Genomic DNA, 26478 nt, shown 5'->3' with positions numbered 1-26478 from the left:
TCTTGATTTCCTTTATGTCATTTGCTATCCCACTTATTTTATTAGGTAGAGTTGTATAAACATCTTTGATTTGTTGTTCCAATGTCCGTGTCTCCTCTGGTGTTTTAATTTGGACATTAGGCAGGGGTATAACTGTCTGCATTGTGATATCATTAGTGATCCTCTGCTATCTTTGTGTCATGTGAATATCTTGATTGATTTACTTTGGGAGTTGATTTCTTTGAGCAGTCTAAGGCCTTGTGTTTGCGTGACGATTGTACAGCAGGGACCAGGGTATGTGGTACAGCACTCAGTATAGTGATTTGTTTCAGGGCAGATATGAATACTTGTTGGGGTTGCTAATGCTAATTTGTGAACGTGGGCACCCAGCAGCCAAGGAGAATGTAGCTGTGCAGGTGCACCAGTCTGCGGGGCATAACCCTGGTGTGTGCTGGTCTGAGGCATGAGGCCCTTTGTGTGCATGCATAGAGCTGTGGCCGCAGGTCGGCATTAGGCCTTCATGGATTGAGGGCAGATGTGACCTGGCTGTGCAGGCGGCACTTTCTCAGACCTTAGAAGTGAGGGTGAGGGCTTTGCTTATGTACGGTTCTAGGACTGCTGTCAAGTGTGGTTCCCCGTGCTGAATGATGTGATTGGGGCCTGTGTACATGTGTGGGCCTGGGAGTGCCATAAAGGGATGTGCTGTGCTCAGGGGGAGTCTGTGTGACACTATGGACGGGAGCCAAAGTAGCCCAGGTGTTGAGGTTAGTGCCTGCAACATTTATGCTCTGGCATCAGCCTGCAGGGAACAGGGAAGGGAAGGTAGTGCTCAAAAGGTATGCAGGAGACGTGGGTTGGGGTGCATTTGGGGTAGGGGTGTGGAGCAGGTATGTGCACCAGAGGCTGGTGGAGTTGGGGCGCCTGGAGTGTGGGGAATGGGAGAGGGTGATGGGGTTCAGGTGCATGGGGTATGGGGTAAGTCGCTGGTCATGGGATTGTGCTGGTGAGGGCAGCGCGCCTGAGGAATGCAGCCCGGTTTACTTTCTAGTCCCGCGCTTCAGTCCGTGCACTCCTGCGGGCTCTGTGTCTCCACGCCAGGCTCCAGCCTTCTGTTTCTCAGTTCCTTGGCTTCCACAACCAGGACTGCCTCATGTGGTACAGAAGGCTCTCCCAGGTCAGCCACACTCCCATCGACACCCCAGTTGCCCTCCTGTCTCCTCTAACCTTTCTGTGGAGCACGGTTAATCTCAGCCACTCTAGTCGGCCACCTTCCTTGAAGTCTCTATGTGTATTTTAAATATCCATGTGCTTTTTCCTTGAATGTTTTAAAATTTCTATAAGGTTTGTTTGCTTTGAAAATTTGCAGGTTGTTTTTTTAAAATAAATTGCTTATTTGTAATTGTGGTTAGATATACAAAACTTAAAAGTCATTTTAACCCCCATAAGAGTGGGAGAAAGATCAAAGGTGATGATGAAGTTATGCATAGACAGTAGGGTTTAACAAATGAATGTGATTGCTGAATCATTGTATTGATGTTTCTTTTAGTCTCCAGTATCTCAAAGGAGTTAGAAGTAAAAACCTAAAACTGTGGAATTGTAACCCATACCAAACTCTGAAATCTGTTCTACAACTAATTGTTGAGATATGCTTTGAAATATATTGCTTTTTTTGTATGTATGTTATTTTTCACAAAAAAAGGGTGGGGGAATTAAAAAAAATTTTTTAAGTCATTTTAATCATTTTAAGTGGACAATTCCTTATAAGTATATTAACAGTACTTCATAACTTTCACTTCTCTGTTTCTAGACTATTTTCATCATTATAAACCACAATTCATGTAAGAGAAATACATTTGTCCATTTGTGTCTAACTTAATTCACTCACATGATGTCTTCAAGGTTCATCCATGTTGTAGCATGTCCAGCACTTCATTTCTTTTTGCATTTGAATAATATTCCATTTTATGGATATACTGAATTTTCTTCATCCATTTTTCTGTTAAGGGACACTAGATTGCTTCCACCTTTTAGCTATTGTGAATAATGCTACAATGGCCGTTAGTGTTCACTGCTTTTAACTCTTTCAGGTATATTCTTAGGAGTAGAATTACCAGGTTATAGGGTAATTCTATGTTTAACTTTTTGAGGAACACCACAAAACCGTTTTCCACAGTGGCTGTACCATTTTCCATTCTATCAGCAATGTATGAGGGTCCCTATTCTTCAGTATCCTCACCAATACTTCTTATTTTCAAATTTTTAAATAACTGCCATTCGTGAATATGAAGCAGTATCTTCATATCTGTAGTTTTTTTTTAATTGACAAATCTTTGCACACATACAGTCCATATATGGTATATAATCAGTGGCTCACAATGTCATCACATAGTTTTGTATTCATCACCATGATCATTTTTAGAACATTTGCATCACTCCAGAAAAAGAAGTAAAAAGAAAAAATTCATCCTATGCCTCTTACCCCCTCCCTTTGATTGACCGCTAGTATTTCAATCTACCCAATTTATTTTAACCTTCATCCCCCCTATTATTTATTTTTTATCTATACATTTTTACTCATCTGTCCATACCCTGGATAAAAGAGCATCAAGCACAAGGATTTCACAATCACGCTGTCACATTGTAAAAGGTATATCATTATATAATTGTCTTTAAGAATCAAGACTACCAGAGTACAGCTCGTTTCAGGGACTTCCCTCCATCCACTATAATACACTGTAAAGTAAAAACGGGTATTTCATTGTAGGTTTAATTTGCATTTCTTTAATTGCTAATGATATTGATCATCTTTTCATATGCTTCTAACTACTTTGTATGTTTGTACCTTAAGTTAGTCTCTTGTAAAGAGCATTTAATTGAATCATGTTTTTTCATCCAATCTACCATCTCTCCCTTTTAATAGGGGAGTTGAATCCATTGACATGTAAGGTAATAATTGATAAATAGGGTAATAAACCATTTATCTGTTTGTTTTTTGTATATCTTGCAGGTTTTTTGTTCCTTGTATATTCTATTACTCCCTTTTTTATTTAGTTGCTGTTATATATAGTCCTCCCAGTCTGTGACTTTCAGACTCATTTCCTTAAAAGTGTTTTTTAATGAGTCAGAGTTTATTTATTTATTTATTAAGTATGACAGCATACAAACACCAACATTCTTACCATATGATCATTCTTTTTTTAAATTTTTTTTAATTTTAAAATTTTTTTTATTAATAAAAAAAGAAATTAACACAACATTTAGAAATCATTCCATTCTACATATGCAATCAGTAATTCTTAATATCATCACATAGATGTAAGATCATCATTTCTTAGTACATTTGCATCGATTTAGGAAAAGAAATAGCAAAACAACAGAAAATCATTCCATTCTTGGTACATAAACAATAACTTGCAATATTATCACATAGTTGTATATTCATCACCACAATCACCTCTCAGAACATTTGCATCAATCCAGAAAAAGAAATAAAAAGAAAAAAGAAAAAAATTCGTACGTACCATACCCCCACCACTCCACCTCACCGATCACCAGCATTTCAATCTACTAAATTTAACATTTGTTCCCCCTGTTATTTACTTATTTTTAATTCATATGTTTTACTTATCTGTCGATAAGGTAGATAAAAAGGAGCATCAGACACAAGGTTTTCATGATCACACAGTCACATTACAAAAGCTTTATCATTATATATATATAGTCATCTTCAAGAAACATGGCTACTGGAACACAACTCTACATTTTCAGGCAGTACCCTCCCGTCTCTCCATTACACTCTAACTGAAAAAGTGATATCTATATAATGCATAAGAATAACCTCCAGGATAACTTCTTTTTTTTTTTTTTTTTTTTTTTTTTTTACAAACAAACAAACAAAAAACTATATTTCAGGTGCAGCTTCATTCAGTGTTCCAACATAGTTACATTACACTTAGGTATTATTGTGCTGTCTATTTTTGAGTTTTTGTATCTAGTCCTGTTGCACAGTCTGTATCCCTTCAGCTCCAATTACCCATTATCTTACCCTGTTTCTAACTCCTGCTGGTCTCTGTTACCAATGATATATTCCAAGCTGATTCTCGAATGTCGGCTCAAATCAGTGGGACCATACAGTATTTGTCCTTTAGTTTTTGGCTAGACTCACTCAGCATAATGTTCTCTAGGTCCATCCATGTTATTACATGCTTCATAAGTTTAGTCTGTCTTAAAGCTGCATAATATTCCATCGTAGGTATACGCCACAGTTTGTTTAGCCACTCGTCTGTTGATGGACATTTTGGCTGTTTCCATCTCTTTGCAGTTGTAGATAATGCTGCTATAAACACTGGTGTGCAAATGTCCGTCTGTGTCTCTTTGCCCTTAAGTCCTTTGAGTAGATACCTAGCAGTGGTATTCCTGGGTCATAATCCATTCTGCCAGTCTATGTCTTTTGATTGGGAAATTCAGTCCATTAACTTTCAGTGTTATTACTGTTTGAATAATATTTTCCTCTACCATTTTGCCTTTTGTATTATATATATCATATCTGATTTTCCTTCTTTCTACACTTTACTCCATACCTCTCTCTTCTGTCTTTTCGTATCTGACTCTAGTGCTCCCTTTAGTATTTCTTGCAGAGCTGGTCTCTTGGTCACAAATTCTCTCAGTGACTTTTTGTCTATAAATGTTTTAATTTCTCCTTCATTTTTTTTTTTACTTTTTTTTTATTAATGAAAAAAATTAACTAGCACAACATTTAGAAATCATTCCATTCTACATATGCAATCAGTAATTCTTAATATCATCACATAGATGTATGATCATCATTTCTTAGTACATATGCATCGATTTAGAAAAAGAAATAGCAAGACAACAGAAAAAGAAATAAAATGATAATATAGAGAAAAAATAAAAATAAAAAAATATATAAAAAAACAACTATAGCTCAGATGCAGCTTCATTCAGTGTTTTAACATAATTACATTACAATTAGGTAGTATTGTGCTCTCCATTTTTTTTTTTTTTTTTTTAGAAATCATACCATTCTACATATGCAATCAGTAATTCTTAACATCATCACATAGATGCATGATCATCGTTTCTTAGTACATTTGCATCGGTTTAGAAGAACTAGCAATATAACCGAAAAAGATATAGAATGTTAATATAGAGAAAAAAATAAAAGTAATAATAGTAAGAACAAAACAAAACAAAGCAAAACAAAAACCTATAGCTCGGGTGCAGCTTCATTCAGTGTTTTAACATGATTACTTTACACTTAGGTATTATTGTGCTGTCCATTTTTGAGTTTTTGTATCTAGTCCTATTGCACAGTCTGTATCCCATCAGCTCCAATTACCCATTATCTTACCCTGTTTCTAACTCCTGCTGAACTCTGTTACCAATGACATATTCCAAGTTTATTCTCGAGTGTCGATTCACATCATTGGGACCATACAGTATTTGTCTTTTAGTTTTTGGCTAGACTCACTCAGCATAATGTTCTCTAGGTCCATCCATGTTATTACATGCTTCATAAGTTTATCCTGCCTTAAAGCTGCATAATATTCCATCGTATGTATATACCACAGTTTGTTTAGCCACTCGTCTGTTGATGGACATTTTGGCTGCTTCCATCTCTTTGCAATTGTAAATAACGCTGCTATAAACATTGGTGTGCAAATGTCCGTTTGAGTTTTTGCCCTTAATTCCTTTGAGTAGATTCCCAGCAATGGTATTGCTGGGTCGTATGGCAATTCTATATTCAGCTTTTTGAGGAACTGCCAAACTGCCTTCCACAGTGGTTGCACCATTTGACATTCCCACCAACAGTGGATAAGTGTGCCTCTTTCTTCGCATCCTCTCCAGCACTTGTCATTTTCTGTTTTGTTGATAATGGCCATTCTGGTGGGTGTGAGATGATATCTCATTGTGGTTTTGATTTGCATTTCTCTAATGGCCAGGGACATTGAGCATCTCTTCATGTGCCTTTTGGTCATTTGTATTTCCTCCTCTGAGAGGTGTCTATTGAAGTCTTTTTCCCATTTTGTAATTGGGTTGGCTGTCTTTTTGTTGTTGAGTTGAACAATCTCATTTTAAATTCTGGATACTAGACCTTTATCTGATATGTCATTTCCAAATATTGATTCCCATTGTGTAGGCTGTCTTTCTACTTTCTTGATGAAGTTCTTTGATGCACAAAAGTGTTTAATTTTGAGGAGTTCCCATTTATTTATTTCCTTCTTCAGTGCTCTTGCTTTAGGTTTAAGGTCCATAAAACTGCCTCCAATTGTAAGATTCATAAGATATCTCCCTACATTTTCCTCTAACTGTTTTATGGTCTTAGACCTAATGTTTAGATCTTTGATCCATTTTGAGTTAACTTTTGTGTAGGGTGTGAGAGATGGGTCTTCTTTCATTCTTTTGCATATGGATATCCAGTTCTCTAGGCACCATTTGTTGAAGAGACTGTTCTGTCCCAGGTGAGTTGTCTTGACTGCCTTATCAAAGATCAAATGTCCATAGATGAGAGGGTCTATATCTGAGCACTCTATTCGATTCCATTGGTCGATATATCTATCTTTATGCCAATACCATGCTGTTTTGACCACTGTGGCTTCATAATATGCCTTAAAGTCAGGCAGTGCAAGACCTCCAGCTTCGTTTTTTTTCCTCAAGATGTTTTTAGCAATTCGGGGCACCCTGCCCTTCCAGATAAATTTGCTTATTGGTTTTTCTATTTCTGAAAAATAAGTTGTTGGGATTTTGATTGGTATTGCATTGAATCCATAAATCAATTTAGGTAGGATTGACATCTTAACTATATTTAGTCTTCCAATCCATGAACACGGTATGCCCTTCCATCTATTTAGGTCTTCTGTGATTTCTTTTAGCAGTTTTTTGTAGTTTTCTTTATATAGTTTTTTTGTCTCTTTAGTTAAATTTATTCCTAGGTATTTTATTCTTTTAGTTGCAATTGTAAATGGGATTCGTTTCTTGATTACCCCCTCCGCTTGTTCATTGCTAGTGTATAGAAATGCTACAGATTTTTGAATGTTGATCTTGTAACCTGCTACTTTGCTGTACTCATTTATTAGCTCTAGTAGTTTTGTTGTGGATTTTTCCGGATTTTCGACGTATAGTATCATATCATCTGCAAACAGTGATAGTTTTACTTCTTCCTTTCCTATTTTGATGCCTTGTATTTCTTTTTCTTGCCTAATTGCTCTGGCTAGAACCTCCAACACAATGTTGAATAATAGTGGTGATAGTGGACATCCTTGTCTTGTTCCTGATCTTAGGGGGAAAGTTTTCAATTTTTCCCCATTGAGGATGATATTAGCTGTGGGTTTTTCATATATTCCATCTATCATTTTAAGGAAGTTCCCTTGTATTCCTATCCTTTGAAGTGTTTTCAACAGGAAAGGATGTTGAATCTTGTCAAATGCCTTCTCTGCATCAATTGAGATGATCATGTGATTTTTCTGCTTTGATTTGTTGATATGGTGTATTACATTAATTGATTTTCTTATGTTGAACCATCCTTGCATACCTGGGATGAATCCTACTTGGTCATGATGTATAATTCTTTTAATGTGTTGTTGGATACGATTTGCTAGAATTTTATTGAGGATTTTTGCATCTATATTCATTAGAGAGATTAGCCTGTAGTTTTCTTTTTTTGTAATATCTTTGCCTGGTTTTGGTATGAGGGTGATGTTGGCTTCATAGAATGGATTAGGTAGTTTTCCCTCCGCTTCGATTTTTTTGAAGAGTTTGAGGAGAGTTGGTACTAATTCTTTCTGGAATGTTTGATAGAATTCAGATGTGAAGCCGTCTGGTCCTGGACTTTTCTTTTTAGGAAGCTTTTGAATGACTGATTCAATTTCTTTACTTGTGATTGGTTTGTTGAGGTCATCTATGTCTTCTTGAGTCAAAGTTGGTTGTTCATGTCTTTCCAGGAACCCGTCCATTTCCTCTAAATTGTTGTATTTATTAGCGTAAAGTTGTTCATAGTATCCTGTTATTACCTCCTTTATTTCTGTGAGGTCAGTAGTTATGTCTCCTCTTCCATTTCTGATCTTATTTATTTGCATCCTCTCTCTTCTTCTTTTTGTCAATCTTGCTAAGGGCCCATCAATCTTATTGATTTTCTCATAGAACCAACTTCTGGCCTTATTGATTTTCTCTATTGTTTTCATGTTTTCAATTTCATTTATTTCTGCTCTAATCTTTGTTATTTCTTTCCTTTTGCTTGCTTTGGGATTAGTTTGCTGTTCTTTCTCCAGTTCTTCCAAATGGATAGTTAATTCCTGCATTTTTGCCTTTTCTTCTTTTCTGATATAGGCATTTAGGGCAATAAATTTCCCTCTTAGCACTGCCTTTGCTGCGTCCCATAAGTTTTGATATGTTGTGTTTTCATTTTCATTTGCCTCGAGGTATTTGCTAATTTCTCTAGCAATTTCTTCTTTGACCCACTTGTTGTTTAAGAGTGTGTTGTTGAGCCTCCACGTATTTGTGAATTTTCTGGCACTCCGCCTATTATTGATTTCCAACTTCATTCCTTTATGATCCGAGAAAGTGTTGTGTATGATTTCAATCTTTTTAAATTTGTTAAGACTTGCTTTGTGACCCAGCATATGGTCTATCTTTGAGAATGATCCATGAGCACTTGAGAAAAAGGTGTATCCTCCTGTTGTGGGATGTAATGTCCTATAAATGTCTGTTAAGTCTAGCTCATTTATAGTAATATTCAGATTCTCTATTTCTTTATTGATCCTCTGTCTAGATGTTCTGTCCATTGATGAGAGTGGTGAATTGAAGTCTCCAACTATTATGGTATATGAGTCTATTTCCCTTTTCAGTGTTTGCAGTGTATTCCTCACGTATTTTGGGGCCTTCTGGTTCTGTGCGTAAATATTTATGATTGTTATGTCTTCTTGTTTAATTGTTCCTTTTATTAGTATATAGTGTCCTTCTTTGTCTCTTTTAACTGCTTTACATTTGAAGTCTAATTTCTTGGATATTAGTGTAGCCACTCCTGCTCTTTTCTGGTTGTTATTTGCATGAAATATCTTTTCCCAACCTTTCACTTTCAACCTATGTTTATCTTTGGGTCTAAGATGTGTTTCCTGTAGACAGCATATAGAAGGATCCTGTTTTTCAATCCATTCTGCCAATCTATGTCTTTTGATTGGGGAATTTAGTCCATTGACATTTAGTGTTATTACTATTTGGATAATATTTTCCTCTAACATTTTGCCTTTTGTATTATATATATCATATCTGATTTTCCTTCTTTCTACACTCTTCTCCATACCTCTCTCTTCTGTCTTTTTGTATCTGACTCTAATGCTCCCTTTAGTATTTCTTGCAGAGCTGGTCTCTTCGTCACAAATTCTCTCAGTGACCTTTTGTCTATAAATGTTTTAATTTCTCCTTCATTTTTGAAGGACAATTTTGCTGGATATAGGAGTCTTGGTTGGCAGTTTTTCTCTTTTAGTAATTTAAATATATCATCCCACTGTCTTCTAGCTTCCATGGTTTCTGCTGAGAAATCTACACATAGTCTTATTGGGTTTCCCTTGTATGTGACAGATTGTTTTTCTCTTGCTGCTTTCAAGATCCTCTCTTTCTCTTTGACCTCTGACATTCTAACTAGTAAGTGTCTTGGCGAACGCCTATTTGGGTCTATTCTCTTTGGGGTGCGCTGCATTTCTTGGATATGTAATTTTAGGTCTTTCATAAGAGTTGGGAAATTTTCAGTGATAATTTCTTCCATTAGTTTTTCTCCTCCTTTTCCCTTCTCTTCTCCTTCTGGGACACCCACTACACATATATTTATGCACTTCATATTGTCATTCAGTTCCCTGATCCCCTGCTCAAGTTTTTCCATTCTTTTCCCTATAGTTTCTGTTTCTTTTTGGAATTCAGATGTTCCATCCTCCAGTTCACTAATTGTAGCTTCTGTCTCTTTAGATCTACCATTGTAGGTATCCATTGTTTTTTCCATTTTTTCTTCTTTGTCCTTCACTCCCATAAGTTCTGTGATTTGTTTTTTCAGATTTTCTATTTCTTCTTTTTGTTCAGCCCATGTCTTCTTCATGTCCTCCCTCAATTTATTGATTTGGTTTTTGAAGAGTTTTTCCATTTCTGTTCGTATATTCAGCATTAGTTGTCTCAGCTCCTGTATCTCATTTGAACTTTGGTTTGTTCCTTTGACTGGGCCATATCTTCAATTTTCCGAGCGTCATCCATTATTTTCTGCTAGTGTCTGGGCATTTGATCAGATTTCCTTGGGTGTGGGATCTGGCTGGTTGAAAGGTTTTTCTGTGAAATCTCTGGGCTCTGTTTTTCTTTTCCTGCCCAGTAGGTGGCGCTCGTGGCGCTTGTCTGTCTGCGGGTCCCACCAGTAAAAGATGCTGTGGCTCCTTTAACTTGCCAGTCCGAATCTCGCAGTCGGCCCGGGAAACCGCGTGTGGAGGGGGGTTCGCTGGCTGCTGCGGCTTGGGGGAGTGACGGTCCAAATTGCCCAGCTGGCCCGAGACGCCAAGTGTAGCGGGAGGGCCCCGCTATCCAACGTTCCCAGTCAGACTGGGGAGCCACATGTGTGGAGGGGACCCCAGTCTCCAACCGTCCCGGCCGAGAAAACGCGCGCCCCTCGAGTATCTCACCGCAGCGGATTCTCCCTGCCCGTTCAGCTGTTCCAGAATGGGGTATGCTGTCTTTTTGGTCTCTGTCATGGCTCCGGGAGCTGTTTCGTATTGTTTCTGTTTCTTTAGTTGCTGTTCTGGAGGAGGAACTAAGACCCGCGTGTCTTACTAAGCCGCCATCTTCTCCGGAAGTCCCAGGATAACTTCTTGACTCTGGAACTTCTCAGCCATTGACACTTCATTTTGTCTCATTTCGTTCTTTCCCCTTATAGTTGAGAAGGTTTTCTCAATCCCTTGATGCTGAGTCCCAGCTCATACTAGGATTTCTGTCCCATGTTACCAAGAAGGTCCCCACCCCTGGGAGTCATGCCCCACGTAGAGATGGGGAGAGCAGTGAATTTGCTTGTTGTATTGGCTGAGAGAGAGACGCCACATCTGAGCAACAAAACAGGTTCTCTGGGGGGGTGACTCTTAGGCCTAATTTTAAGTAGGCTTAGTTTCTCCTTTGCGGGATTAAGTTTAATATGAGCAAACCCTAAGATTGAGGACTCGTCCTATTGCTTTGGTGGTCTCCACTGCTTGTGAGAATATCAGGAATTATGAGTCAGAGTTTTTTGAAGTCCATTTAGGCTACTTTTTCTTTTGTTCTGTGTGCTTTTGGTGTTACATCTAAGAAACCATTGCCCATCCAAGATCAAGAAGATTTATACCTATGTTTTCTTTTAAGAGTTTTATAGTTTTAGCCTTCACATTTAGGTCCTTCATCTGTTTTGTTACAAATATTTTCTGTATATTTTAATGTAATTGATTTCTAATTTCATACTATTATGATCAGGGAATATATATACTCTGTAAGTTTCAGTCTTTTGATATTTATTAATAACTTATTTTTTGTCTTTGGCATATCGTCTTTACTGGTAAACACAATTGAATAGAAAGTGTGTTCTTCAATTCCTGGGTGTAGTGTCTTTTAGATCTATGTCCTTCCTGAATTTTTGTCTATTTATATCAATCACTGAGAGATATGTGTTGGTATCACCAAATATGATTTTAGATATGTCTATTTCTCCCTTTAGTTCTGTTGGTTTTTGTGTCATGTACTTTATAGCCCGTTGTAATTTAACATACTTTCACATTCCTGTGGAATGTATTCATATCTTTAGTAATTATACTCATAACAAGCAAATTTTATCAATTATTTTGCCATAGAAGATCTATTAGGCTCTCTGCTCAGAAGGATTTGGAACAGAAACAAAATCACCATGCAAAAATGAAAGCCAAGAGATGTACCACTCCTGCTAGTAATGAAATTCCACCCTCCAAAAAAATGAAAGTGTAAGTAGCACAGTTCCTATCATTTAGCATAGATGCTTCCACGTTCAATAGCAAGCAGAACATATTCTTGTCTTCATAGGTTTAATGTATTTTGCTGCAAGTAATAGTCTGTTTGACTAGAGTAGTTTAAACAATAGTAATTTATTTCTTCACGGAAATCTAAAAGTAGTTTATTGCTAGCTTTGGTTTAGCAGTTGAATAATCTTAGGGCTACCATGTCTGAGTCTTAGCTTTTTTTTTTTTTTAATGCTTGTTGCTTAAGATGGCTACTCTGTGTTTCTTAGCTTTTTCCTTATGCTTGTTGCCTCATTGTCACCAGATAGCTGCTATATCTCTAGGTATCCCATCCATGTTCAAGTGAAGGAGGAGCATATTGTAAAGGAAGAGGGAGCATCACCCATATCAGGAAAATAAAATCTTCTCCAGAAACCCTTAAATTGTATCACACTTGCCCAAACTGTCACTTGAATATCTTTCCTAGTTGCTGTAAAGCTTGTGGAAGCAAGTGCAATACTTTTAGTTTGGTACATTGCCACCTAAAGCAAAATTGGGGTTCTGTTAGTAAGAAGAAAGGTGGAATAGATATGGGGAAACAAGTAGCTGTCTTCCATATTACAAATGAGTACATCTGGAGTCAGGTTGATACACATGCAGCCTAGGAAAAGTCATAAAGCTGTGACTATGATAAGATAAATGGTTTAATGCTCCTGGTAGTGTGTGGGGGGTGTTGTACAGGTATTAAACATTAAGAAAAATGTGTTATTAAAGTAAATTTAAGATAAATATACAAGGAAAAAGTTAAAGTTTCTTATTACCTAAATTTAAGAGTTTTCATTTTTCAAGCTCCCTTTGATGCTTATTCAAGTAAATGTATACATTTTCACATTCTGTGTATAAACAACCTTTAGGTTCTTCTTTATTCACTCAGCATGACAGTATTTCACTTTCATTTTTTCTGTGCTAGTACAGAATCTTCACATTATTCTTTTTGTGCTGTATTTTTAATATTCTATTAAGTTGCATTTAACCATTTTCTGTTGAAAATATAGTTTCCTTCCATATTATAAGAAATACTTCAGTAAACATCTTCGTTGGCAGAGCCTTTTCTTGGAGTACTCTCTTAAGATAAGAATAGAGAAATTCCTTGATCAAAGGGTCTGAATGATTTTATGGCTGTTGATATTTATTGCCTCTTTTGTTTCTGAAAGAAATGTGCTAATTTACGCCATCAACATTGAATGAGTGTTTTCCTCATAGTCTCATCTGCACTGATTTTTTTTCTTACTTTTAAAGTGATTTCAAATTTAGTTATAAAATGAAATGGCATTAAATTATTTTAACTTTTATTTTTGCTGACAAGTTTGTATCATTGTTATTCTTATTTTAAACTTGTATTTCCTGTTGTGTAATTGTCTGTTTCTTTTTTTCATTTATTTACAAATGGTCTTAGTGATATTCTCATTAATAATAATGGCCACTTATATTGAATTATTATTATATGTCAGGCACTTCAGCAACATCTGTTATAATAGGCACATACATTCTGTGACAGTGAGGATTTATTGTGAGGATTTATTTTCCCTATTTTCATAGGAGAAAACAGAGACTTAAGGATCAAATGTTTTCTCAGTATCACTTAGCCAGCAAATGAAATGATAGGGTTGGGATTTGAACCTTAGTTAGCGTCACTGTATCATACTATATATTTTATGTCTATTAACCCATTGCCATATTTGTTTCAGTATTTTTTTCATTTTGCTAATAGTTTATTCTTGTGCCATAGATGCTATGTAGTCAGATCTGTGTACCTTTTGTAATTTCTTCTGTTGTCTATTTTAGCTATTTTTTTCTGAAATTTCTTTAATATTTTGGCATAAAGTGTGTGCCTTAATTTTTTCCTAGTGTTATTTATTAAATCTAAATCTATTTATTAGGTAATGCTTTTTGGTTTTGTTGGTTTATTTAATCACTGCATTAAAATTTAATCTGTACAATGCCTTTAGATTCTCTTAAATCACTGAGCCCTTTTTTTCTTTCTCTTTCTCCTTTACTGATTTTTCCTCTAGGCAGAAAGTTCTGAAAAGTACTGAGGAACAAGAATTGGAGAAAAGAATGAAAATGCAGCAAGAGGTGGTTGAGATGCGGAAGAAGAATGAAGAATTCAAGAAATTTGCTCTTGCAGGAACAGGTCAGTTGGATCAGCTTGCTCTTGTAGAAACAGGTTGGAATCAGGCTTGGTCAGATTTATGAGGTGTACATCTTATAATCCTGGTAGGGGTTTTTTTTGGACCTCTGGAGCCAAAAAGCCTTTTCAGGTCAGTAGTCAGCACAAAAAGATGTATTTAGAAGGCTGGACATCGGTTTCATTTATATCCTAATGATCATTCCTCAGAACATTTTATATTCATTGGCCCTTTCTTCGGGCATGCTGTTTCTCTCCATCTCTGACCAGAAGTGATATCTATCATTTGAAACCTTTCTCCATGAGACCTTCTCTCATTTCTTTGAGTAGAACTAATTCCTCCTTGCCTTTTCTTCCTAATTCTTTTCTTTGTATAACAAAAAGAAGGAACTAGAGTTGCAATGAAGGACAAAGCAACTGGGCAGGTCAATTTTTTTCACTTTATCCTAAGTAGAGAGAAAGAAAGCGAAGTCAAATCCAATGGTAGCTGTGGAGGAAAAGTATGACTGAGGTAACTGAAGAGGCATAGAGTTGTTACTGGTGGCATCAAAGCTATAAAGCCCTGCTTACTGGGGACAGAGGTTGAAAAAGCACCCCTGTAATTCACAGGGTTTCATTCTTAGAGATGCTGAGTTAGTGTGCTCTTATAGTCAATCAATTGCTTTTTCTATTAAAAGTATTCCAGTTACTCTTTTTTCCAGAATGATGACCACATCTGGGAGGTGGGATTTTTCTCCTCTGTGCTACCTCTATACAGTTTGCATCTGACCGAAGGGCCTCAAACCCGATAGCAGTCAATGAATTGGACACAAATATCAGTGCCTCTAGGGACTATTTCAAGGTTTGGGTTAGAAGTAAATAGCAAACAAACTTAGATTTATGGTACTAGACATAATAAAAGGACTGGAATTAAAGGGGATTTACTGATATTCTCTATACCTAGTGTTACTTGTGTGTTTTATTCTACTTTTCAGGGCAACCTGTGAAGAAATCAGTCAACCAGGTAACCAAAGCAGTTGACTTCCACTTCTGCACAGATGAGCGAATCAAACCTAAGAACCAGGAGCAATATAAGGAAGTGAACTTTACATCTGAGCTGCGAAAGCATCCACCATCTCCTGTAAGTTGATGGACTAAGTGAATATTCCATTATTACTAATTCAGGTGGGATTTCAAGTGTAGCATTTGTGCTCTCTACTTGTTAATAGTATATTTGAGAGAAGCATATGTTTTGAGTAAAAAATCAATCTTAATTCACACTTTATCCCATTGATTTTGTGATCTTGGACAAAGTATTCTACTCCCTGGGAACCATCTTATCAAGTTGCTGTGAAAATTAAATTGAGACTGTACATAAAACATAGAATTACGTTTGACAAATTGTAGGTATAGGCATTTCTGCTGCTAAAGCATTCTTAGAAAAACTTTAGTCTGCTAAGTAATCTGCAAAAATATAACAGGTCTTATGGGACAGATGATATTGGGGTAGACTGCTCAGATTTTGTACAATTTTGCTTCCAGACCATTAATAAAACAGTAATAATAGTGGTAATACTTGCCTTTCAGTCAATGTCATTGTTAGTTGAAGTCACTTCAGTTCTTAAACGCTGGAATTGTGCTTCTTCCTTTGAAATATAGTCTTTGAAGATTTTTGCTTCCAATCAGATAACTAATCACATCAAAATTAATAATCCAGAGTAGGCGTTTTCAGTCCATTTTCTGGAGGCTGTATGGAAAGATTCTGATTCAGGCAGCTGCATGACCTGCCCAGAAGCCCAGTCATTCTTATTTAATGGGTTTGGAAATGGAATTCCTTTGCAGCTTTTTCCCCCTCCTTCTAATTCTAAGAAAGCTTGTTCTTAAATGCATCAAAACGCTTTGGAAAAATAACCTCATGTAATTGCAGAGCACACCAAATTTGTTAGGTGCTAGATCCTTTCTTCCTTTTTTTAAGAGATGGAAAAGTTATAATCCTTTTTCTAGGACTGATAATCTTAAGAGGAATAATCTTGGTTTATACAGACCCCTTTTCTTTCTATCCTCTGTACTAAATGCATGATTATGGTAGATCTGAATTCTTCTGTAATATTTCATTTGAGGAACAACTCTGTTTACAGGCCCGAGTGTCTAAGGGATGCACCATCATTAAGCCTTTCAACCTGTCCCAAGGAAAGAAAAGAACATTTGATGAAGCAGCTTCTTCGTATGTGTCCCTTGCACAGCAAGTTGAAGCCTTCCATAAACGAACCCCTAACAGATATCACTTGAGGAGCAAGAAGGATGATATTAGTAAGTTCCCTATCAATATCTTAGATAACCCTAGAATTCCCTTTGTCTGCGTCTTAGGCATGGATATGCCTTTAGTTGTATCTTAGCTTTTGAACTGAAGTATGGCCATGTGACTATATGCAGACAGCTGATACTTAGTTTAGCTTTTCTCAAACCACGAAGCTGTCTGTCCACATATTCCCACCAACCATCGTGATCCTCTGGTCAATGATTGGCCAAGAGGAAGCGAGGTAACCTAAGACATGAATACATGCTAAGGATGTCTTTGCTGTATTTTAAAGCGTCACAGTGCATTTACTTGCCAATAGAAAATGTATGAAGCCACTTCATTTAAGGTTGTTTGCTTTTTTATTCAGCAATTCAGTAACTTTTTTACTGTAATAGGCCAGGTACTGTGTTGAGAGCAGGGGATATACAAGTGAACAAAATGAACTTTGGTGCTGCAAGACATTAGGTTTTAATTTGGTGAAAGAGTCAAATAAGTCATTATAAATTCTGGTAAGTACTTTGGATGTGGTGGGAGATGTGAGAGGCAAAGGAGGTGGGGGATAAGTACAGGATGTCTGAATACTAAGAAGTATCTGGCAGAGATAAAGAAGTTGAAAGTACAGTAGAGAGAGGAGGTAGCCAGGGGGATTAATCCCTGAGCAGGCAGAGAGGACAAGGACTCTTAGCACAGGTGGAATGATTGTTCTTTGAAGTGAGCATAGAAGTTTGAGAAGGATGGGTACAAATACTGGTGGGTTTGTAGATTTAGTGATAAGCAGATGAGGAAAGGAAGGTAAAGAAGCTCGAAGAGTAGTAAAATATAAAATAGTTGTTGAGAATAGAAAGCTAGTATTCTGAATAATGCAGAATATAGTTGTTTTACCTTTGAGGCTCTCTGATTTTTTTTCTGCCCTTGCGTAGGCATTATTTAGCTCTGTATTAGGTAGCCAGACAACTTCCTTTCAAGAATGGCATTTCTCCGTATTGTTATTATGTTCTACTGGCCAAAATGATTATGAAACATTTTATATTATGAAAATATTGGAAATGCCTTTTTTGTTCTAATGTAAATTTACATATTAAACGTAAATTTGCAAATAATACATTAGATTCTGGTCCCAGTGAATAGAAAGAAATATAATATTCAGTAATTTTTATTTAGAATGTTTTACAGTTACACCTAAATATTGATTATGTATATCTTTGATGCATGAGTTATTTCTAGAATAAATAGATTTGTTTTCTATCTCCCACTGTAAAGTGATAAGACGTAAGTTAGAGGACTTATTTTAAGTAATTATGCAAATTGATTAGGTTGCCCCTGTCCAGGTAAATCAATAATTTCTTTTCTGTGAATGCTGGGGGTGTTCTTAATATGGATGCTTTGACATGTTTGCTTTTTTAAAAATTTTTATTGACACATCTTCATACACTTACAGTCCATATATGGTGTACAGTCAGTGGCTCACAATATCATCACATAGCTGTGTATTCATCACCGTAATCACTTATAGAGCATTTGCATCACTCCAGAAAAAGAAATAAAAGGAAAAAACTCATACATACCATACCCCTTATCCCTCCCTCTCCTTGACCACTAGTATTTCAACCTACCCAATTTATTTTACCACTTATCCCCCCTATTACTTATTTATACACATATTTTTTTTACTCATCTGTCCATACCCTAGATAAAAGGAGCACCAAACACAAAGTTTTCACAATCATACAGTCAAATTGTAAGAACTGTATCATTATATAATTGTCTTTAAGAATCAAGGCTACTTCTTATGAATCTTACAATTGGAGGCGGTTTTATGGACCTTACACCTAAAGCAAGAGCACTGAAGAAGGAAATAAATAAATGGGAACTCCTCAAAATTAAACACTTTTGTGCATCAAAGAGCTTCATCAAGAAAGTAGAAAGACAGCCTACACAATGGGAGACAATATTTGGAAATGACATATCAGATAAAGGTCTAGTATCCAGAATTTATAAAGAGATTGTTCAACTCAACAACAAAAAGACAGCCAACCCAATTACAAAATGGGAAAAAGACTTGAACAGACACCTCTCAGAAGAGGAAATACAAATGGCCAAAAGGCACATGAAGAGATGCTCAATGTCCCTGGCCATTAGAGAAATGCAAATCAAAACCACAATGAGATATCATCTCACACCCACCAGAATGGCCATTATCAACAAAACAGAAAATGACAAGTGCTGGAGAGGATGCGAAGAAAGAGGCACACTTATCCACTGTTGGTGGGAATGTCAAATGGTGCAACCACTGTGGAAGGCAGTTTGGCGGTTCCTCAAAAAGCTGAATATAGAATTGCCATACGACCCGGCAATACCATTGCTGGGAATCTACTCAAAGAAATTAAGGGCAAAAACTCAAACGGACATTTGCACACCAATGTTTATAGCAGCGTTATTTACAATTGCAAAGAGATGGAAACAGCCAAAATGTCCGTCAACAGATGAGTGGCTAAACAAACTGTGGTATATACATACGATGGAATATTATGCAGCTTTAAGACAGGATAAACCTATGAAGCATGTAATAACATGGATGGACCTAGAGAATATTATGCTGAGTGAGTCCAGCCAAAAACTAAAAGACAAATACTGTATGGTCCCAATGATGTGAATCGACATTCGAGAATAAACTTGGAATATGTCATTGGTAACAGAGTCCATCAGGAGTTAGAAACAGGGTAAGATAATGGGTAATTGGAGCTGAAGGGATACAGACTGTGCAACAGGACTAGATACAAAAACTCAAAATGGACAGCACAATAATACCTAATTGTAAAGTAATCATGTTAAAACACTGAATGAAGCTGCATCCGAGCTATAGGTTTTTGTTTTGCTTTGTTTTGTTTTGTTTTTACTATTATTACTTTTATTTTTTCTCTATATTAACATTCTATATCTTCTTCGGTTGTGTTGCTAGTTCTTCTAAACCGATGCAAATGTACTAAGAAATTATGATCATGCATCTATGTGATGATGTTAAGAATTACTGATTGCATATGTAGAATGGTATGATTTCTAAATGTTGGGTTAATTTCTTTTGTTCCATTAATTAAAAAAAAAAAAGAATCAAGGCTACTTAAACACAGCTCAACAGTTTCACGTACTTCCCTCGAGCCATTCCAATACATCATAAATTAAAAAGAAATATCTGTATAATACATGCGGATAATCTCCAGGACAACCTCTTGACTCTGAAATCTGTCAGCCACTGAAACTTTATTTTGTCTCATTTCTCTCTTCCCCTTTTTGGTCAGGAAGGCTCTCAATCCCATGATACTGGGTCCTGACTCTACCCAGGAGTTCTGTCCTATGTTCCCAGGGTGATTTACACCCCTGGGAGTCATGACACATTTGGAAAGAGGGCAGTGAATTCACCTGCTGAGTTGGCTTAGAGAGGAAGGCCACATCTGAGCAGCAGCAGAGGTTCTCTAGGGGTGACCCTTAGGCATAATTATCAGTAGGCTTGGCTTATCCTTTGCATTAATAAGTTTCATAGGGTCAAACCCTAAAATTGAGGGCTCAGCCTATTGATTTGGTTGTCCCCCCTACTTGCAAAAATATCAAGAATTCTCCAAACGGTGAAGTTTAATCTTTCCTCCTTTCTCCCCAGTTTCCCAAGGGGACTCTGCAAATACTGTTTTATTCATGCCCAAATTACACTCAGATACATTGGGGCTTCACACTAAACTAACCTAGACAAGATCTCATGCCCTATTCAAGATTCCATGTACTTATGGTTTAATGTAGATTTTTATTTTCTGTATTTTACTTTCTACAGTAGGTGATTTTGATGCTTTCATGTAGATGCTTTTAGAGAGTTGATAAAATTGGTAGTAAATCATCTTTAGAAGGGACTTATTGTGAAAATGGAATAAGCAAAAATCTTTTGTCAGTTTTTTAGTTTGCTCAGTGCTGCTGGAATGCAATATACTAGAAGTGGAATGACCTTTAGAAAGGAAATTTATTAAATTACAAGTTTACAGTTCTAAGGCCATAAATATGTCCAAACTACGGCATCCAAAGAAAGACACTGTGACTCAAGAAAGGCCGATGTCTGTCATGTGGGAAGGCACATGGTTGGTGTCTGCTGGTCCTTGTTTCTGGTTCTGTTGCTTCTAGCTTCTTATGCCAGTGATATCCTCTCTCAGCATCTGGGGCCCTTCACTTTGTTCCTCTGGCACACAACTCTAGGTTCTGACTTGCTTCGCATCTCATGGGAAAGCACATGGTGACATCTGCTGACCTCTGTATCTGGACATATCCATATCTAGGTATTTGTTCTCTCTTTTGGCACTCCAACAGCATCTCCAAATGTCTGCATCTCTGTCGGCTCTGGTTCCTGTCTAGCTTCTGTTGGTTCTCTCGGCTCCTGGCATCTCCTGGGGCTTCTGCATATGAAAACACATGTGTCTCTGTCAGCTCTGAAGCAACTGTGCTTTCTCCAAAATGTCCCCTCTTTTAAAAGACTTGGTAAACTAATGAAGACCCACCTTGAATGGGCAAAATCACATTTCCATCTAATCTAAGCCACATCTACAATTGGGCATGTCACATCTCCATAGAAGTAATTTAATCAAAAGCCCACACCCTAAAGTGAGTGGGCTGATCTCCACGGAAACAATCTAATCAAAGGTTTTGCCTTAAACAATAGGTCTGGCCCCACAAGATTGGATTGAGAGATCAAGATTGAAAGAAAATGGCTTTTCTGGGATACACAACAGTTTTAGACCAGCACAGTCAAAACAAGCGAAATAGTTAGCATCTTCAATAAAAAGGAAGTACATCTCCATCAGACATGAGTGGAATTTGAGTTCAAAAGATGATTTAGCGAAGTTTATCCAAAAGCTGCTATACCCTTCAATAAAGAGTGATAGGGAAGAAGGGACTGAATGTTTGCCAGGCTGACTTACAGGAGCTGAGCTGAATATAGAGGACCAGTGACTTTATAGTTTGTTTATCCATCTCTGGGCTACCTAGTTGAGTCACTACTTTTAGGTAAACTGGACTTTGGGGAGTTAGGTGATTGTCAGTGTTCTCTGTTTGCAGACTTCCTACCCTCCAAATCTGTGGTCAAGATCTCTACAGACCCACAGACTCCTAAACTGCAAACCAAACAGCGTGCAAGACCTGTGACCTGCAAAAGTACAGCTGATCAGGAAGCCGAAGAGCTCGAGAAAATACAGCAGTATGTCCCTCTGGGAATATTTGAGGAAGAGTTCTAGGAATCTATTTATTTTCTTCTCAGTTCTATAAGGGAGGACAGTTGCTATTTTTCTTTTCATAGAAGTTGATGGCATTTGAGTTGTAGGTGCTGCCAGCTCTGCATCTGTGCCCCTGCCTCTTTGATTAAAGGACTGAAAGTGGTAATGTAGAGATTTTCTAGAGTATGAATTGGTTAAAACAAAAAACAAAATTAATATAGAAGTTGGGCAGATAAACTTAAAATTTCAATTAAAAAGGCTGTTAGAAGTCTTCTCTGAGATTAGTTTAGTTAGAACTTAACTCTTTATGGTTACTGAAGGGATTGTTACGGCTATTATCAGTGGAAAAAACTGGAAATTAATGTGGTTAGGACTGGAGTTCTTCTCCTATATCCTTTATCCATTCCTTTTTGTGGTTGTTTTGAGAGGGAGAAATTACCATGTGAGGAAAACCTTTAATCTTTACAGTGGTATTACGTTAGACTGTCTCATTAATTCTTTGCTTTAAAGGTAGAGATAATGGTAGTGGAGAGAGTTGAAATTTTGCCATACTCAATGGGTGATCACAGTGATTACTCTTTTTCTGGTTTTGGTCACTTTGTTATTTGTGTAGTTCTCATTTTATTTAATAAAAATATATTTGTGATTGTCATTTAAACCCCACCTCACAGGTACAAATTCAAAGCACGGGAACTTGATCCCAGAATTCTTGAAGGGGGACCCATTTTGCCCAAGAAACCACCCGTGAAGCCACCCACTCAGCCTGTTGGCTTCGATTTAGAAATTGAGAAAAGGATCCAGGAAAGAGAATCAAAGAAGAAATCAGAGGATGAACACTTTGAATTTCATTCCAGACCTTGCCCTACTAAGATCTTGGAAGATGTTGTGGTAAGATGTTGTGGTTAAGACTCTGCCTGCTGACAGAAGTGTCTTGTTCATAATCAAGTATCCACCGATTCACAAATGTTTGAGTAGGCATTATGAGCAAAGAGTTATTTTAGGAGCTATAGTGATAAAGAGATATATCAGGAGTGGATTTTCCTCTCAGAAAACCAAAGTCCAGTATGGGAGACATATGTGTATGTAAAACAAAATGAAGCAGAAGTGTTCTGAGATAGATGACAATTAAAAGTATGATAGGACTTTAGATGAGAGAATGATGTCTTCAAGATAGAGGGGTCAGGTAATGCATCATTGCTGATCATTTTGCTATGTGCCAGATACTGCTGTAAATCCTTTTCATATATTAGCCCATGATTTAAAAAAAAAAATTATTAAAGCATTGTAGGTTTATAGAAAAAACATGTGCAAAAAGTACAGCGATCCCATATATCACCCCACACACACACAATTATCCCTATTATTAACATTTTGTATTAGTGTGGTACCTTTGGTACACTTGACAAAAAAATATGTTATTATAATTATATTAGGTCATGAATTTTAACAGCTCCTTCAGATGAGTCATTTTAGTTATCACCTAGTAAATGATGGAACAAGGATAAGAATCCAGGCATTCTGGCTCTTAACACTTTGTTATACTGCCTTTCCAATATGTGGTAGGATTTGGACTAGCAGAGTTGGTGAGGTAGAGCATTAGATGCCATGGAATTACATGCGAAAGAGCCTGAAGTTTGGATACATAGAATATCTACTGGGAATTGTGAATGGTCCAGTTAAGCTGAAAAAAAGAGATCTGTCTATAAAGGGGAGTAAATTGAAACTAGATTAGAGAAGTGGGTTGTAATTTGGTGATGGGCTTGTAGTCATTATTTTACAGAAAATAAGCAATCAGGAATAGATGCTGCAATTGGAAAATATTTACAGTGGAAAGCACCTGTGTAAGTGGTGAAGGTGTTTTTAATACATATTTCTATGCAATGGGAAGCCCTACCCTCACACTCATTTGATTCGACTTATGTCTAGGTACTAAGAGATAAAGGAAAAAAACTTATATATACCATACCCCTTATCTCTCCTTCTCGTTGACCACTAGTATTTCCATCTACCCTCCCTATTATTTATTTATATCCTTTTTTTTTTTCACACATCTGTCCATACCCTGGATAAAAGGAGCATCTAGACACAAGGTTTTCACAATCACACAATCACATTGTAGAAGAATCAAGGCTATTGACCACAACTCAACACTTTCAGGTACTTCCCACTCCAATACACCATAAACTACAAAGGGATATCTATATAATGTATATGAATAACCTCCAGGATAACCTCTCAACTCTGAAATCTCTCAGCCACTGAAACTTTATTTTGTCTTATTTTTTTCTTCCCCTTTTTGGTCAAGAAGCTTTCTCAATCCATTGATGCCGGGTCTCTACTCCTCTCATCCCAGGAGTCCCACACTGCCAGGAAGATTTACACCCCTAAGAGTCATGTCACACATAGTAGGGAGAGCAGTGAGTTCACCTGCCGAATTGGCTTAGAGAGAGAGGACATCTGAACAACAAAAGAGGTTCGCTGGAGGGTGACTGTTTGTCATAATTTTAAGTAGGCTTAGCCTATCCTTTGTAGGAATAAATTTCATAGGGTCACATCCCAAGATTTAAGGGTCAGCCTATTGATTTGGTTGTCCCTACTACTTGCAAGAATATCAAAAATTCTCCAAATGGTGGAATTGAATCTTTCCTCCATTCTCACTGGTCCCCCAAGGGGATTTTGCAAATACATCTTTATTCACTCGACACCCTACTTTTTTTTTTTTTTTTTTTTTTTTAAACATGGGCAGGCACTGGGACACGGGCGCTGGAGAACCTGGGTCTCCAGCATGGCAGGCGGGAACTCTGCCTGCTGAGCCACCATGGCCCGGCCATCTACACCTTACTTTTAATAATGTCTTTCTCCAAGCTCCTGTTTTCCTCTCTCTCTTACAAGTTTGTTTTTAAATTTTTTTTTATTTTTTATTTGATTCACATACCACTCTCTTTTTACTCTTTGTACCTCATATACTAATATTCACTTTATATTTATTTTTAAAATCAACTCACTTTTTTTTAAAACTTGAAGTACCATTAAAGGGAACTTTTCAATAGCTATGTAAATGGGAAATCAGAACTTCTTGCCATGAATAAATGACAACATTATAGGTAATACTTATATAATGCTCTAAAAGGTAGATTCTATTCTTATGCCTGTTTTTTAGCTGAGATAACAAAAATGAAGAAATTTTTATATAGAGAAAGATCCAGGACTTCAGCACACCTTCTCCTAAACATTATGCTTTTCTACCCTGCTGTGCTAACTATAACCATTGTTTATTTTGACAAACAAGGTTTTTGACTTGGACATTGGTTGTTTCCAGCTCTTTACTAAAATTTCCACTAATTTCACTTCATCTTTTGCTTCTAGAGAAGAAAAGCCTAAAAGGAGACATTAGATATATCTTTTTCTCTTGCTCATTTTTCAGAAACGGAGGCTTTGAAAGGGGATTGTGGTTTCCCCTTAAATGTTTTTATAAGTTGATGGCACAACTGGAATTAGAACCTGGGTCTCTCAACTTCTTGTTTTGGGCACTTACAGTAGAACAGAAGAGTTTGTATCCCAGACACTGAATCTTGTTTGTCTGTTTGCCACTGTCACTTCCCATCCTTGCCTTTCTAGTGCTACAGCTCTGTTTCTGCATGTCATTAAAGTGCTTTTTGTGCTCTCTAGCTTGTGGTTAATAGATGACAAGGGAGCAATGGAGCTGATGAGAGATAGGCTTGGGCAGCAGTGGGCCATGAAGCAGAGATGAAGATAAAGGCTCTTGGGGCAGAGGTGGAGTGATGAAAAGCCTTGTACATGAGGGTGTGAAATGTGAACTTGGTGCCAACATCTAATGGGGAACTGGGGCACTACAAAGGAGGTTATGTGGTGCCAGTAAAGACAGTGAGTAACTTCAGTAGAGATATTTTTGGGGGATGACTTGGGGAAATCAGTGGGCTTTTTTTTTTTTTCTGTACTCCCTGTAATAACATTGCTTTATAGTATATGTCCTAACTGTTCTGGAATAGGCCTGAGAACTTGTTCCAGGCCAGTTAGGGGACATACTCTTAAGAATAGCCTCCCAAATCCGCACATCCTCATCCTGGGCTTTTTTACCTAAATATGTCATGTGCCCACTTCTAACCACGCATACCTTCTGAGAGATAATTTCTCCAAGCTTCTCTTCAGAAGGAGCCCCTCCCCCATTATCCTCCGGCTCCACATTTTTTTTTTTTTTTTTTTTTTACATGGGCAGGCATCAGGAATCGAACCCGGGTCCTCTGGCATGGCAGGCAAGCGTTCTTGCTGCTGAGCCACCGTGGCCCGCCCCGGCTCCACATATTGATGGGTTTCTTCAGAGTACTTATAAAAGTCTGGGAGCATTTCGTGTTTTACTTACTATCTCTTCTCCAATAGAATATGAACTCTCTGAGAGCAGAGACTGCGTATATCTAGATTATTCATTCCTATATTCCTAGCACTTAGCATAGTGATTGTCTTAGCATACATATCCAATATTGGATAAGTAAGAGAGTGACAGTATAAGCTGAAATGCACTAGCTTGTGTTTCTAACCTATATCAGATGTTGGGAATTCGAAGATGGAATAAGATATGGCCTTTGAACTCAAAGCACTCAGTTTGGTATGGCAGATGGACATGCAAACAAATACATACATTAATATTATCAACATAATCATTGAGCAGTTACTTCAAGGTCTTATAGTTGTTGTAGAGAATGCACAGGAGTACAAATGACTTTTATGTCCTCAAAGAGCTTATAAATTTCAAAAATTTAAAATAGCACATTAAGAAGTCTTTTCTATTTC

General features: G+C 37.1%; 1 protein-coding gene across 7 annotated transcripts in view; it reads left to right on the top strand.

Moving 5' to 3' along the window:
- TPX2 (TPX2 microtubule nucleation factor) overlaps positions 1 to 26478 on the top strand; it is a 98213-nt gene that overhangs the window by 47736 nt on the left and 23999 nt on the right. For 5 of the 7 annotated variants that reach the window (XR_013156036.1, XM_077111912.1, XM_077111911.1 and 2 more), the window contains 6 exons: positions 11841 to 11966; positions 14033 to 14154; positions 15123 to 15268; positions 16266 to 16437; positions 21515 to 21653; positions 22341 to 22557. Coding sequence is in view for 6 of the 7 variants with exons in the window: in XM_077111912.1 (XP_076968027.1) it covers positions 11841 to 11966; positions 14033 to 14154; positions 15123 to 15268; positions 16266 to 16437; positions 21515 to 21653; positions 22341 to 22557 (922 nt within the window). In the remaining variant the exon portion in view is untranslated. The remainder of the gene's footprint in view (positions 1 to 11840; positions 11967 to 14032; positions 14155 to 15122; positions 15269 to 16265; positions 16438 to 21514; positions 21654 to 22340; positions 22558 to 26478) is intronic. The other 2 variants (XM_077111913.1, XM_077111915.1) reach the window with 2 other exon arrangements.

This window comes from Tamandua tetradactyla, chromosome 1 (assembly GCF_023851605.1).
Source record: "Tamandua tetradactyla isolate mTamTet1 chromosome 1, mTamTet1.pri, whole genome shotgun sequence".
Lineage (NCBI taxonomy): Eukaryota > Metazoa > Chordata > Mammalia > Pilosa > Myrmecophagidae > Tamandua > Tamandua tetradactyla.
Note: the sequence above shows the minus strand (reverse complement) of the source record. Positions and strands in the feature narration are given on the sequence as shown.